This window comes from Microtus oregoni, unplaced genomic scaffold, assembly GCF_018167655.1.
Source record: "Microtus oregoni isolate MIOR12 unplaced genomic scaffold, Mior012 000056F_ref0000123, whole genome shotgun sequence".
Taxonomy (NCBI): Eukaryota; Metazoa; Chordata; class Mammalia; order Rodentia; family Cricetidae; genus Microtus; species Microtus oregoni.
This window is the reverse complement of record NW_024543832.1, coordinates 3,680,580-3,696,968: the sequence shown is the minus strand read 5'-3', so window position 1 is coordinate 3,696,968 and position 16,389 is coordinate 3,680,580. Positions and strand designations below refer to the sequence as shown.

Here is a 16,389-nt window from a genome sequence, read left to right as displayed (position 1 = left end):
AAAGCTTGCCTTAAGTTCAGAGAGTAAAATAGCCTCACTAATCAGCCTTACAGTCCAGGCAGTAGTGACACATATCTTTAATCTAAACTAGTCGCTATACTAGTTTGCCATAGAGACTGGGCGGTAGTGGTGCACACCTTTAATCCCAGCGCTAGAGAGGAGTAAAAGGTGGAAGGAGCCCACTCTCAGGCACAGTCTCATTCTGATATCCCTGGAGGCAGCATCACCATTTCAGACTGAGGTAGAGGTAAAGCCAGTGGCTGGCTATTTTGCTTTTCTGAACTTCAGATTGAACTCCAATTTCTGTCTTTGGGTTTTTATTAATCATGCTACACCCAAGAAGGAGATCTCAAATATTATCTATGATGGTTAATCTTGATTGTCAGCTTGATGATTTTTGAATCACTATGGAAATAAATCTCTGAACATATCTGTGAGTAATTTACCAAGATTACCTTAATTAAGTGAAAAACAAAAGTTCCTCCATTTTGTTCTCCGCCTCTATCTTGTGTCTTATGTAAGCTATTTCCCATAAAATATTCCAGTCTTCAGAAATGGCTATGGGCAAAAGTAACAGGGTAACCATCTAGAATGTACAGAAAACAGTAAAATGTCCCCACCCAAAGGTCAGTTGATAAGAAAACTTGACAAGTAATAGGTGAGGTTCAAAAATAAAATTTGTGAAAAGTCCCTAGACTCGAGCCAATCAGGAGTGAACCCATCACCCCACACTCTGCTAATGTAACTTTTCTGATTTTTGCCTTTAAATAGTGCCCTCTAGAAGGGTGGGTTACCTCCTCTCACTGCTGCGCTGATGAGGTCCCTGGCGGTTTGAACATGGTTACACAATAAACCTTGCTTTTGCATTTCAGTGAGTTGGTAAAAAGAAGAAAACAAAGTGTATACTTTGGGGAAGGGTAAGGTATATGCTATTCTGTCTCATTGCCACTTTGTATAAATATCAAGCTTACGTTAACAATGTAGGTAGTCTTTATGAAGCATCTATATACAAGGACATTCTGCCAATGCCACATGTAACTATAAAACCTGGAGAGATGTCAGAGGTTTTTGTAACAAAGTTGGTTTTCGTTGTGAAATAAAAAGATTATGTTTGGATGGCTCAGCGATTAAGAGCACTGGATACTGTCTCAGAGGTTCTAAGTTTAATTCCCAGCAACCACAGGTGGTTCACAACCTGTGATGGGATCTGTTGTCCTCTTCTGTGTGATGTCCTCTTCTGTCATTCAGGCATACATGCAAATAAAGCACTCATATATATAAAATATGTAAATACAATGACTTTTTATCTATTATAACATGAAATATAACTAATGTATAGCCTAACTAAGGACATAGAAATTAAAAATTAAAATTATATAAAAGGAGAAGACATAGGATAATAGTAAGTGCATAAGATATGGACTTTGATTTAATTTGCAGTGGAAATGGTGCTTGATCAACACAAGAATTTTTTGGGAACTAGCTGTGAATGGACAGGAATGAAGGAAAGCGTCCATCTCTCAGGCAAGCTACTTACATAAAGGCCATGCATCTAAATATGTTGTGGAGACTTAGGCAACAACAGTAGGATTGTGCTCTAGAGCAGAGGGTAGTGCTCCTCACTTGGCCCTTCCCCTTATTGCTGGCTTCTATTCTTTTTCCATGAACCCATTCCAAGATCCAACTACAACACATTTTCTCCCACTTGAATGCATTGTTTTATAGCCTTACATTTAAAAGTTTTGTGTCATAACGTTCAGTACCCTTTACAGATTTGCATACACCTCCCTTTTCATTTCTAGCCACCTCCCCAGGAACAATGCAGACCCTTTACTGTAGGTATGCTCTGCTCATTACAGAAGCTACTAAACACAGGTTGGGGTACTTGGGATGTGGCTAGTCTTAATTTGAGATATACTGTAAGTACAGAACTTTGAAGACAGTACAAAAATTTAAAATAATTTAGTATTTCAGTATATTACATGATAAAGAGATAACAATTGATGTCTGTCTCTTTGGTAAACTATACACTTGAATTAATGTTTTCAACTTTTAAAATGTGGCTATTGGGGCTAGTGACATACATGGCTCAATCAATAAACACTTGTCATATAAGCATGAGGACCAGAGTTCAGATCCCCAGTGCTCAAACAAAAGCCAGGTAAGGCAGTCTGCTTCTTAGTGCTCAGGAAGAGGAACTCTCTGAAGCCATTTGGCTGACATATTAGCTGATCTCGGTTCAGCAAGAGATCCTGACTCCGTGAATCAAAGTGGAGTGCAATCAAGGAAGACACCTGACATCAGTCTCTTGCACACAGGGGAAACACAACTCACCTTGTGCACATCCTCACATGTGCAAGCGTGTATACACATATCCACTCACTACAGAAACACACATGCAAACAATATAACTTTAGGAGTTGGGGAGATACTTCAGTCAGTTAAAAGTGATTGTTATTGCAAAAATGAGGACTTGAGTTTGATCCCCAGACTACTTAAAAAGCTGGACAAGGTGGTAAGCACTTGTAGTCCCAGGGCTGGGAAGATGGAGACAAAAAAGACCCTGCACGCTCCAGCCAGTCAGCCAGTCTATCAGAGAGCCCCAGATCCTAGTGAGTTTTCTTATCTCAAAAGACAAGTTGGACAGATCTTGAGGACAGACGCAAGACTGACTTCTGGCTTACAAAAGTGTGTTTGCGTGTGGGCATGTGCGTGCCCACACACACACACACACACCTATTAGAAAATATGTAACCACACGTAGAATTCACATTATATTTCAACTGCACAGCTCTGTTATAAATACAGTTACTCCTGAGCACTCCAACCCTTTCCTCCCTCGAAGTTTGTATCTACTTTTGTTTTTCTGCCTCAGAGTGTTGAGTCCTAGCTCTTTTTTTCTGGTTAATTATGCTTAAAATTCTAACCAAAATGAAGCCTGTCTTAAGTTTATCCTTTTATTCTAGGCAGATATCTGTCATTTACTCAATCACTGCAATTTATAATCTGCTCTTGACCTTTTATATCATTTAATGATTGATTATATAATCTTTCTCAATAGTTATGAGCACTAGAGGGCCAGAATGTATATTTTCTATTTCTAGCACTCTGGAAGTTACCAGGTCGTCAGCCTGGATTCACAGAATCTTCTAGTGAATAAGCAAATGTGGAAAATATTGCAAGGCTTATATGATTTATTGAAAAATCAGATACTAAGGAAATAATCGTTTTGTTGCCATCTATAGGTGGAAAACCTCTTAACTCTTCAGATATAGTAAGGCATGAAGATATTGGTAATTCTGCAGGATCCAACCTCTCTCTTCTGTCCTTCTACCATGTGATCCTAAATGATGAGTGTAGGATGTCAAGCCTGACCATGAGCATCTTAACTACTTCTGTCATCTCATTGGCCTTTCTCTCATACCTGATGTGAGCACTCAAATAATGTGTTATTTTGTTTGAGACAGTTTCTCTCTATACAGCACAGTCTGGTCTCTTAACTCAAAATCTTCTTGCCTCAGCCCCCCACCCAGCTGGGATTATGTGTAAGCACATTTTCTTTATAAAAGAAGCTACCAAGAATGGTCTGTTGACCTCTTGGTGTATGTACATTCTGTCAGACCTGTTTCCCCAGGAGTAGAACCTGTGCACTATTTGGGTGGTGCAGGCTGCTGAAGACCTTAAGTCAATTCGAGGTTCAACAGCAACAAAAACTTCAGAGCAGGGCCATTGTCAACCAAACAGCTACTCTTCACCCTTCCATGGGTGATCACGTTTGCAGCTGATCTAAGTAGGAACATCACAACTGACTCATGGGTGGTCACATTGGCAGCTGTTCAAATTGGATATATCACAACTGATTCAACAAACTTCACCTCCCAATAAGCTGTGGCTACCTGAAAGAGACCATCCTAGTCGCAGAAATCATTGTACCTGCCATGGGCTTGGGCTTTGTTCTGGAAGACTCTACTGCACCTATGTACTCCGAACACCTTGATAGAGTTTGATGCCCCTTTGGTGGTCCTACTCTTGACAATGTGATGGTCAAGAGCATCGAGAAGATTCTGCTTGCCTCTGCTGCTCTAGATGATCCCACTCACCACTACTTTGAAACAGCTGCCCTAACTCAGGTAGGAATGAAGTCCCTCTTGTACCCATGGCAGCTAGTATACTTGTGTGACTATGCAAAAATATCGTGTTCTCCCAGGAAGCCATTATTGTCTTATTAGCCAAGGTTATTTTCAGTTACCCTGGGTAGTGAACTGTCAGAGGTGGAGGTGCACGTTTTACCGTGTCAGTCAGTGGTTGCATGACCTAACTGGGTGACTTCATTTTAGAGAGTATTGTCTGTGATGAAGCAAGGGTTAGTTAGGGACTAGAGTGGAGAAAAGTGGGTTTAAGTAGGAGCATGGTTGCAGATAACGGAGGATGCTGCTTGAAATTTGTGTGACTTTTCCTAGCACGGTGGGCAGTGGCTTTATTTCTCATTCAATAATTATGGTGCTTTCCATCAGCTGTTTTCCCGGTAGGTATGATGTGATATAAGGCTTAAGAGAATGGGCGTTGGCATCAGATCATTTACCAGCCTTGGTGAGCAATCTGTAAAAGTTTATCATTCTTTTTGGCCATAGACAAAAACCAGTAAAACAAGTTGCTATGAGAACCGGAGCAAAATAAGTCACAACCACCACCAAGATTACCTTCCTTCTAAAGAATGTGCCGATAAATGGAAACAAAGATAATAAAAGACTTTAGACAAATATCAAAGAATTAGTGTATTTGTTAGTACTTTTTGTATGCCAAGGAGTTGGGTTAGCGACCACCTTGAGCAGGCGGACTGTCATAAATCCTAAACCGGGTTACAGTAGCCTGTGGCTTGGAAAAGTGGGGCAAAATAAATTTCTCGTCTGCAGAAGCTCAGAATGGTAACATACGTTCACTCCTCAACCTTTCAGCAGATACATCCTATGTTCAGCATGGAGAAAGCCTGGTCTGAACTCACAAAGATGTTCCTGCCTTGTCTCCATTTTAATAGGATTAAAAGTGTGCACCATCACAGCCGACCACAAACGGTTTTCATTAAAAGACAGTCTATGGGGTGCGGTTTGAAAGACAAAGCTTGTTGAGTATAAAGCTCATCCATCGTCTCCTTTTCATCTTTCGTTGTCAACTGTGGGCACCAAGGATGAGAAAAGGACACCACAAGATACAAAAGCCGCTCAGGAAACCAGACACACACAAGAGCTTACAACGGCTCCCGCCGGTTTGCAAAAAGCAAGTTTGCGCAGGCGTACTGGGAACAGCCGTGGGGCATGCTGGGCCCGCAACGTCGACTGGTTGCTAGGAGACGGGAACGCCAGCCTGCTAGGGGAGCCTCGACCCGTAGGCCTTGGCTGGTTAGTGGAGGCTGAGCGACATCGGATTTGACTTTCCCGGGTGCCCCGCGCCTCCTGGGCTGAAGACACGCGGCTGCCCCGGCCTCGAGGAGCCATGGAGCCTGGGAAGGTTGGTGTGCCGCGGGGTTCAGTCCGCGCCCGTGTTTCCCCACTCTTTCGCAGCAAAAGAGACCGCATTTCTCCCTCGGAACTGAGGAGAGAGCTGGAGGTGGAGTTTGGGTCCGGGGGTTCTTAGCTTTGCAGCCGCTTCTCTCTATTCTGCTCCAGGTGCTGTTTGTGGAGGAGTTTCTGAACTTACCCAGAGGCATGGCTGAGAATCAACTTAAGGAAGGCATAGAACTCCTGGTCTCGAGGCACCCTTTATGGGGGCTGATCTTCTTTATAGTTTAAAACAAAACAAAACAAAAGCAAATAACAAATAAAAAAGCTGAAAGGTGTCACATTTGAGTCGACAGTAGATAAGGTTGTTGACTTTAACTTTTGTAGGTTCTTTGTATTAAGAAATCCATGTCGAATTTTTCTGGTCCTTATGATTCCATCAATTGCCTATGATAAATCCTATGAATTACTTCAGTGTCTGTTATGATGGGTCCTTTTTCATCTGTTTTAATTAATTTTGATTATCTTTCCATCTTTTGGTTTACTGGATACAAGTCTCTCCATTTTGTTGGTTTTTTCTCCCAAAGACCCAGCTCTTAGTTTTATTGATTCTTTATATTGGTTTTTGTTGTTGTTACTATTTCATTGATTCTACTCCTGAGTTTGATTATTTCTTTCTTTTTTTTTCTTTTTCTTTTTTTTTTTTTTTTTTTTTGGTTTTTCGAGACAGGGTTTCTCTGTGGCTGTGGAGCCTGTCCTGGAACTAGCTCTGTAGACCAGAGCTGGTCTCGAACTCACAGAGATCTGCCTGCCTCTGCCTCCCGAGTGCTGGGATTAAACTGAGTTTGATTATTTCTTGCCATCTACTGTTTCGGGGTGTTCTTTCTTCTTCTTTTTCTAGAGTTGTCAGGTGTAGCATGAAGTTCCAGTTGTTTGATGGAAGCAGTTAGTACTATGAACTTGCCTTTAAGAGCTTTGTTCACTGTGTCCCTTAGGTTCGAGTATGTTGTATTTTCATTTTCATTCAATTCTAAAAACTTTTTTAATTTTTTATTTCTTCCTTGAAATTAAGCAGTGAGCCATTCAGTGTCCACGAAGTTTGTGAGCTTCCTGTCATTTCTTCCGTTGTTGATATTCAGCTTTCTTCCATGGTGCTCGGGTTGGGGACAGGGTGTTATTCCAGTTTCCTTATATGTGCTGAAACTTGCTTTGTGTTCTAATACGTGGTCACTTTTGGAGACAGTTCCATGAGCTGCTGCGAAGAAGGTATGTTTGTTAGTGTTTGGGTGGAATGTTCTGTAGATGCCTGTTATGTCCATTTGACCTATGATGTTGTTGAATTCCAGTATTTCTGCTTAGTTTTTGTCTGGACGAGCTCTCTGTTAATGGGAGTGGGGTACTGAAGTCATCCACTATCACTGTGTGAAGGCCAAAGTGTGATTTTAGCCATGGTAGTGTTTCTTTTATGAACTTGGGTGCCCTTGTGTTTGGTGCATAAATCTTTAGAAGTGTAACATCCATTTTTTCCCTTTTGCTAAGCATCTAGTGCCTTTTTTCCTGTTTCTTCTGACTAGGTTTGGCTTGAAGTCTGTTTTGTCTCGTATTTAAAGTGGCTATACCTGTTTTTTTTTGGGGGGGGGTTCATTTGCTTGGAATACCTTTTTCCATCCTTTGATTCTAAGGTGATATCTGTCCTTCAGGTGAGGTGTGTTTCTTGGATGCAGCAGAAATATGGAGCCTGTTTTTTAATCCAGTCTGTTAGTCCATGTCTTTTTATTGGGGAATTGAGACTCTTGGGAGTTATTAATGAGCAGGGTTTATTCTTGTTATTTGTTGTTGTTGTGGGGTTATTTCCCTGCCCCCTCCCCCACTATTTTTTTTTTTTTTGATTTTTCGAGACAAGGTTTCTATGTGGTTTTGGAGCCTGTCCTGGAACTAGCTCTTGTAGACCAGGCTGGTCTCGAACTCACAGAGATCCGCCTGCCTCTGCCTCCCGAGTGCTGGGATTAAAGACGTGCGCCACCACCGCCCGGCCCTCCCCCACTATTTAATACACTGTTCTGGGATTATTTAATTCTTATGTCCTCCTGTCTATAGTCCAACGGTTCTTAATCTGTCGATTTCATCCTTTTGGGGGGTTGCATGTCAGATAACCTGCATATCATATTTACATTATGATCCATAACAGTAGCAAAATTACACCTTTGGAGTAACAACTGAATGGTTTTATGAACGGGCTCCCTACAGCATTAGGAACTCTATGAAAGGGCTGCAGCATTAGGAAGAGAGCTGCTGGTGTGGTCAACCTTCTTTGCAGTCTCAGCTTCCCTGGAGTGCCTTCTGTAGAGCTAGATTAGTTGACAGCTAATTGTTTTGCATCTTGACATGTTTTTCTTTCTTAGTGGATTGTGATTGATAGCTTTGCTGGGTTGAGTAATCTGTGCTGGCACCTGTGGTCTCTCAGAGCTTAACTAGGTCCTTCCTGGCTTTTAAAATCTCCATTGAAAAATCAGGTATTATTCCAATGGGCCTACCTTTATATGTGACTTGGTCTTTTTCCCTGGCCACATTTAATATTCTTTCTTTGTTCTGTAATTTAGTGTTTTGATCATTATGTGTTGTGGGGAGTTTCTCTTTTGGGAAGATCTAGGCGGACAGTGGGTCTGCAGCAAGAGACTGAAGCCCTGGGCATGGAGGTGAGTTGGAAGGAGGGCCAGCCACATCAGGCTTTTAAGTTGGAGTTCTGAGAACAAGGTCTTAGTTCCTCATACTTTGGTTTTGTTTTGTTTGGGACAGGCTCTTACTCTGTCTGGATCTCGCTTTGTAGACCAAGCTGGCCTCAACTCAGAGATCCACCTGCCTCTGCCTCCGGAGTACTGGGATTAAAGGCGTGCGCCACTATGCCTGGCAGTTCCTCCCGCATTTGAGGCAACTCCTTTACCAACTGACCCACTTCTCTAGTACCCAGTACTCTTCTCAACAGAGTGAGATTCAAATAGTGTATTCGACCTAGTATAGCATCTGATGTGCACTGGATGCTAAATGAAAATTTTGTCTACTCTTACCTACTGGTTTTTATTTTTGTAGAGAAAGAAAATCACTTTAAATTTGTTAGAACATCAGTGATGTTTTTTATTTTAATTTTGTTTTCGTGGATTTGGAATCTGAGAACATACAACTTAGAAGACTTATTCTGCTCCTCTAACGTCTGGGATCTAAAATAGGCAGATTCAGGTTTGGGGCTTGTACGTGGTGTTTCATTGGGTGGACTCTCACATCTTGGCCTCCAGCAGATGCTGTGGGGCCTCCGCTATAGTGCCTTTCTTTACAGCTGAGCTCCTGTAGTAGGTAGTCAAGGAAGGCAAAGTGGGAGCCACATTTTTGGGTAGTCACACTATCTCCTTCTGGTCTATGATGGGCCAGCCACAGCAGAAGGAGCAGAAATCCTTGACTCAGCCCTGTGCTCAGTACTTGGGATGAGAGAGTTTATTGGCCTATCGGAAAAATACTTTCTGGCATTTTTTGCTTAAATAAAAAATTATGTGTATGGGTGTTTTGCCTGCTTGTATATCTGTAAACTTGCCTGTTTTCTGAGGAGGCTAGAAGATGAGGTGAGAGCCCCTGCAACTGAAGTTGTAGACAGTTGTCAGTGCTGTGTAGGTGCTGGGACTTGAACACAGGCCTCTAGAAAGCAGCCAGTGCTATCCTTCCGGTTCACGTCTGACACGTGCTCACAGAGTGCTTGCCCTAGATCTGTCCTGTAGCTGCCACCGTTATGTTGTCAGTTTTGTTCAGTATGTTTAGTAGTTTTTGAAGTAGCTAAATGAATGTGTCCTGTAATAATTATGGATCACTTTAGACTAGTGAATTATTTTAAACAAATCTATATTTGTATCCCTTTTTTGTTTCCTTTTGAGACAGAATATCCCTATGTATGTGAGGCTGGCCTCGGACTCTGCATCCTCCTTCCTAGGCACCCAAGTGCTGGGGTTACAGGTGTGGGTCCCATTGTGGCCTCTGTTTGGATCATCTTTCATTTCAGTAGGAGATCAAGTATGTGCTAGTTAGTTATTCTTGATACAAACAGTATAATGAAAACATAAAATTGGTTATTTGAAATTTTTTTCACCTAGAACCTCCTTATATAGCTGAAAGTGTCTTGGAACTTGGAATCTTTCTGACTCCGCTTCCTGAGTGATAGGATGTGGTGTGTCCCACCATGCCTGACTTGATAGTTCTGATTTTGTACTTTGATTTTAGAGAAGAACCAAAGATGACACTTGGAAAGCAGATGACCTTAGAAGACACCTTAAGGTAATATATTTTAAAGACTTATTTGGGATTCACATGGAACCTTCATGGTCTTTTGGACAGTGCGACCACCTTGGCATAACCTTGCATAGCTTTGGTTACAAGAAGTTCATTACAAGAAGGCATTTTGGATCAAAGACGAAGCCAGGGGTTTAGTACTTCTGGAGCTCCTATGGGTTATAGTCCTGCTCTGGCACTGAGGTGCCCAGTCTGGAGGCCCCACCAGCGTGAGTTTTGTGATTGAGATTTAGTTCTTCTGAAAGTTTCATAGTAAAAGTTTTATTAATTAATTAATTTTAAATAGGGTCTCACTCTGTAATCCAGGCTGGCTTTGAACTGAAGGGACTGTGATCCTCCTGTCCCATTCTCCTGAGTGCTGTATTACATGTCTGGCTTTGTTGTTGTTGTTGACACAGGATCTCACTATGTAGCCTGTCCTGGCCTGGAACTTATGCAAACCAGATCACAGAGATGGACCTGCTTCTGCCTCTTAAGTGCTGTGGTGTCTAACTGGCTTTATTCCATGTGTAGTAAACAAGTGGTTCTTGCCTCAACAACTTTAAAACACAGCTTCGTTATCTCTTTTTACTATAGGCTGTATTTTATTAATGAAATTTCAGATTTGATCTGTCAATAAACATGAAAACCTCTGCTATTTGGGGTGATTGGCAGTATCGTATTTGTTGAAATGTTAAGCGGGACTCCAGTGAGTATTTCTAAGAATATTCATTCAGCTCCATCTCTCATCTTGCTGGACTGAGAAAAATCTTACTGCAGCCAGTGATTTTTAAGTGTTTTTGATGAGTGGGAGTCAATGCGTGTGGCTTTCCTGGTCAAGGAAGCTCTTCCTTGTGTTGTTTCAGGCTGTACAATCAGGTAGTCCCAAGGAAGAGAAGAAACTCAGAGAAAAGAAGACGCACAAGGAGTCAGAACTGGGTCTTCTTGATTACAGAGAACACAAGAGCAGGGACCCAGACTGGGAGGCCCGCCACAAGGAGAAGACTGCTGAGAGAGACCTTCACCCCTCCACAGAACATCCTCGTGGGGAGAGAGACCGGGAGAAGCACAAGGAAAGGAGGAAAGAGGTGAAAGACCGTGAGAAAGACAGGCCGAAAGAAAGACATCGAGAGCAAGATTCAGAGAAGGTTCATAGTCGAGGCAAAGACAGAGAGAGAGAGAAAGACAGAAGGGCCAGAAAAGAAGAGCTCAGGCAGACTGCTGCCTACCATGACCTCCTGGTTAGAGAGGTGCGCGGCCGGCAGATGCTGGAGAGAGTGGAAAAGAAGGTCCGCGCAGGTGCGTCTCTGTATTAGGGGTTCCTCCTATAGTATCACCCTAACGTTTTGTAAGTTTACTAGCTATATTTCTTTTGCTCCATTAATTTGTTGATTGACTGTGTGTTCATTTGTGCCACACTCTGTGAGTGGAGGTTAGAAGACAATGTTCAGGAGTTGGTTTTGCCTTCCACATTGTTGAAATGGGCCTCTTTCTGCATGTTATGTACTTTAGGCTTGCGGAGCTGAGGGGTTAAGGCGGATTCTCCTTGCTTCACCTCTCATCCTGCTATAGGAACGCGGCAGCTGTGTGCACCTGCATCCGGCTTTTACATGGGTTCTGGGGTTCGTCAGACTTGATTGGCTATTGCTTTTACTTGTTGAGCCATTTTCTTGGCCGGTATTTTATTTGGAAGTTTTCATTTTTGGAAGCATTTCCCCTTTCAGTTCCTCATTTATTTTCTCTCAGGTTTTCATGGATACTTTAGCTTTAGATTTGAAGTCACATTTCCTATTCTCTATGTTTGTTACTATGGCTTTTTTTTTTTTTAAAAAAGAATTCAGTCAACAAAGGAACCATTTTCATAGTATTTACTAGTGTTTTTACTTTTGAAACTATTTTTGATTTATTATCTCAATAAATCTTAGTCTGTAGATAAGCAAAAACAAAGCATTTTAATAAACATATTCCACTGAAGTGGAGTTTTATTGCAATGTTGGGGATTTGTAGATCAAACCAAGGGCTGTTGTGCATGGTAGGCAAGAACTCTACCATGAGCTAAAGCCCTGGCCTTTGGATTTTCTTTCTTTCTTTTTTTTTTAAATATTTATTTATTTATTATGAATACAATATTCTGTTTGTGTGTATGCTAGCAGACCAGAAGAGGGCACTAGACCCCATTACAGATGGTTGTGAGCCACCATGTGGTTGCTGGGAATGAACTCAGGACCTTTGGAAGAGCAAACAATGCTCTTAACCTCTGAGCCATCTCTCCAGCCCTGGATTTTCTTAACTGTAAGATAATGTTGCTTCTCTGTGATGGCTGCTTTTCTGTGTTGGGTAGGCCTTCGGACATCACCAATGCCTCACCTGTGGCTTCTCTTGCAGGTTCTGTTGAGCCCTGTTTCCCCGACTCCACCTTAATGTCTTCAGCCTCTTCTCATGTGCATTTATGAGGCCCTTCTCCACTTTCTGGGGGACACAGACCGTTCCCTGCTTGTCTCAGTAACAAATTGGGAGAGGAGAAGAATTGTATCTGTTCCTAGCCTGCCATATTTATCTTCCACTTAAGTTCAGATACTGGCACTTTTTACTCTTGAGTTTTGAAAATGTGTCTTAGTTGAAGAATGTTAAAATGCAAATTAATGAACATGTACACGGTTATAAAATGTACAGGATTATCAGGTGGCCTTTTTGATATGGTAAAGTTTGGGAATATTAAAAATATGTTGTATTTTTTAGCAAGTAAAGTACGAGCTGAGGAGAAAGACAGGAGAGATGAAGATTCTGAGAGAGGAGATGACGATAGAGAAAGAAGATACCGAGAAAGAAAGGTAATAGGACCAGCCTGAGGGAAGGCTGCTGTCTGGCCAGCATAGCACTCAGGAGCCCTGTGCTAATCTGATTAAGAAGGAAATGAAACTTCTAGACATTTTCTCTTTTAAAAAATATTTTTAACGTCTAATTGACATATAATAATTGTTTTATTTATGGGGGCAGTGTGACATTTCAATATGTATATATAGCGTTTAATCTCTGTAATAGGGTGATTGACATGTCTGCCACCTAAGATATTTTGTCTTAGGGTTACTGTTGCTATGATGAAACACCGTTACCAAACACCCTGGGGAGGAGAGGCTTTATTTGGTTCACACTTCCATATGGAGTCCATCACCAAAGGAAGTCAGGACAGGAACTCAAGCAGGTCTGGACCCTGGAGTCAGGAACTCGATGCACAAACATTGGAGGGGTGCTGCTTATTACCCCAGGGCTTGCTCGGGTCTGCTTTCATAGAGAACCCAGGACCACCAGTGCAGTGATGGCACCACCCACAATGGGCTGGGCCCTCTCCCATCAATCACTAAGAAGAAAAATGCCCTTCAGTGAGATCTTATGGAGGCATTTTCTCAATCGAGGTTCCTTCCTTTCAGATGGCTCCACCTTGTGTCAGGTTTATATAAAACTGGCCAGAAAAACATTGTTTATTAAAAAAAATCATCCTGGGCTGAAGAACATTAGAAGAGATTCCTCCTTTGCCCTGTGTGGGTATTTTCTTATGGACGTTAACCACCCTCATATTAATTACCGCTTGTGTAGCACTTACTTTCTAGTGGCAAGTCTTGGGTATACTTTAAAAGGTTAACTCTTTGCTATGGTTTTATGATGCTATTTTTTTTTAAAATTTGATTTGAGGAATCTTTTATAAGTAAGTGCAAATTATGACATAGATAAGTTTGTATTTTGGCAGAGAGAATGTTTCACAAACCGTCTTCCTCCTCCATAGTGATGGAAGTGATTGATTGTCTGGGTTTTATTAGGGGTCTATAAAAGTTCTTTAGACTTAGCTTTTTAATTCACATAGTTAATTTTGACAAGTGATCTTAGGTACTGACCTGCCTTTAAGGCTGAGGGGCTCATTCAGAACCCCCTAATTTCTCTAGAAATACTGTCCTGGCAGAAATAAACGTGAAGTAGAGCTAAGGAGAACTGAGGAAGGAGGTAGGGGGAACTCTTAAGCACCCCAAATTGGTGAAAAGAACATAGAGAACCAAGGTGTGCTGTGGGAGTGAGTGAGTGCAACGGCCCTTGGCTTGGACGGATCCAGTCAGGCTTGCTCAGGGTCTGATTCCGAGATGGAATCAGAGCTAGGACACCATCGTAATAACTCCTGTCACGAGTGACTCGCTGAACTTTGGTGGTGGTGTTGGGATAAAGAGATGATTGATGATAGTCATTTTGTCTGAGTGGGAATGAGGAACAGCTAAGGGAAGGCGACACACCGTGTCCCCGCAAGCAGACAGTAGCAGCAGGTGCTGGTGTTCTCCACAGGGACTGCCTTCCTACAGAAGTCACCAAGACCTTGCAACAGAGCCTACAGAACTGTGGAGCTGAAGGTGAAGGACAAATTAAGAGTGTTGTGGAGCAAGAAAGAAGGCCAATTCTATGTGCTTTGCTGTGTGTCTGGGTTAGTTCTCTGTAACTATAATAGTATATCCAAAGAAATCAATATATAAAAAGAAAGGTTGACTTTGATGCATAGTATTGGAAGTTTCAGCCCAGGACTCTTTGGCCCTGTTGTAGGGCAGTGGCATGTTGTGGGACTGCATGGCGGAGCAAAGCTACTCACATCCCAAGTTAGGTAAGAGCGCGGAGGAGAGAGGAATAGGAAGAGTTGAGGCCCACAGTCCCCACAGCCTTTCCTGGGGCTGTACCTCCTGCAGGCCACAGTACCTCCCAGTAGTGACTGCCTAGAGACCAAGCCTTCACACAGGGCACCCACACCATCATCTTGAGGAATTTTGACATTTTTAACGTCTGTCCAGGAGGGCATCTCGGCTTAGATGCTGCTGCTTTGCAGTGCTTCTTGGTGTGAATGAGGATCACTTTTCTTCCAGGACAGCAGACTGAGGATTGTAGGGATACAGAGCAGTGCTGGCTGTGTGATTTTTTGTTTGTTTGTTTGTGGTTTTTTTTTCTGCTTCTTTCATCCTAAAATACATAGACAGTGCTTGTGACCCCTTTGCTCACATAGATTTCCCTGTTGGTTTCAAAGCTGCAGTACGGAGACAGTAAAGAGAATCCTCTCAACTACTGGCTGTATAAAGAGGAAGGTGAAAAGAAGCACAGGAAGATGAGAGATACAGATCGGGACAAGAGACACCGAGACAGAAGCAGCACGAGGGAGAAAAGAGAGAAACATTCAAAAGAAAAGGGGAACTCGCTCTCTGACAGGGAAGTGGAAGAGAGACACCGAGAGAAGCGGCACAAGGAAGGACTCCATCATGATGAGGAGAGGCGCCGCAGTCACACAGATAAAAGAGAGAGATCTGGGAGAGAAGAGCACAAGAGGAGGGAAGCGAAGGTATCACTGTTTTCCATGTCAACATGTAGAGAAAGTTCCTCAGGGTCGCCTAATAATGTTACAGTTTACTGTCTAATATCCTGCTAATCTTTGTTACTGCAACAAAATGTATGCTATAAAGAAATGAAGGGAGGACAGATGTGTCTCATCTCATGTTTTCAGAGACCAGTCCATTGTGGCAGAGGGAACAGGCCTATGTTACTGCTTTTTAGGCCTCTAGCATATGTGATGTGCCGTCCACATTTAGGTGGGTCTTTCTGCTGACTGATCCTCACTCTTTGGACACATCTTCATGACAGTCAGGAGTGTGCTTTGTAGATATTGTAGGAGCTTCTCTAAGTTGACATTGTTAACCATCAATGGTTATGACATACAAAATATGACTTGTCAATACTTTGTAATCAATAGAGGGAGATTACTAATCCTTTAAAAAGTGTGAACGCAAATCTTTTAGTTATGTAGTTAAGTGTTCTGCCCTTCCGCCCCCAGATATGAGAGGTTTTGCTATGTTGTGCAGGCTGGTCTAGAGATCATGGGCCCAAGTGATCGTCCTTCCTTCCTTCCTTCCTTCCTTCCTTCCTTCCTTCCTTCTTTCCTTCCTTCCTCCCTCCCTCCCTCCGTCCCTCCCTCTCTCCGTCCCTCCCTCCCTCCGTCCCTCTCTTCCTTTCTTCCTTTTTCTTTTTTTGTTTTTTTTTTTCAAGACAGGGTTACTCTGTGTAGCATTGGAGCTTGTCCTAGAACTCCCTCTGTAGACCAGGTTGGCCTTGAACTCATAGAGATCTACTTGCCTCTGCCTTGCCAGTCCTGGGATTAAAAGAGTGTGCTACCACTGCTCTGCCTGCCTCTGTCTACCAATCAGCATAGATTTCTGGTGTTTGCCATCACAACCAGCTGTTAATGTTCATTTAACAGAAAATTAAAAAAGTCTGTCATTAAAATTTGAAACTAAACCTTAAAAAGGAAGCTGATACTTTTAAAAGAGAAATTAAGTGATCAAGTTATAAAACAGTTTGAATCAGAATTGGTAAACAGTTTACAGAAAAGATTAAAAATGTATAGCTACTGATTGCAAAGATCTAATTTCTTCCTATGTATATTTGGCTTCATTATTCTAGTTGCTTAATGTTTTCTGAGACCCACTGAAGTAATTTGTTCTCATACACATTTTCTAAGATGCCCCGTTTTTTATAGAATCCGAAACAACTGTATCTGGTCACATGTATATTA

At 42.2% G+C, this 16,389-nt stretch overlaps 1 protein-coding gene across 4 annotated transcripts in view; it reads left to right on the top strand.

Moving 5' to 3' along the window:
* The first annotated feature begins 5,369 nt into the window (after positions 1-5,369).
* Dync2i1 (dynein 2 intermediate chain 1) overlaps positions 5,370-16,389 on the top strand; it is a 57,540-nt gene continuing 46,520 nt past the window's right edge. Inside the window, exons 1-5 of one of the 4 annotated variants that reach the window (XM_041638937.1) lie at positions 5,370-5,505; positions 9,756-9,809; positions 10,670-11,102; positions 12,543-12,634; positions 14,854-15,162. In XM_041638937.1, the coding sequence (XP_041494871.1) occupies positions 5,491-5,505; positions 9,756-9,809; positions 10,670-11,102; positions 12,543-12,634; positions 14,854-15,162 (903 nt within the window). In that variant the 5' untranslated portion in view covers positions 5,370-5,490. Of the gene's footprint in view, positions 5,506-9,755; positions 9,810-10,669; positions 11,103-12,542; positions 12,635-14,832; positions 15,163-16,389 lie in introns of all 4 variants that reach the window. The other 3 variants (XM_041638936.1, XM_041638940.1, XM_041638938.1) reach the window with 3 other exon arrangements.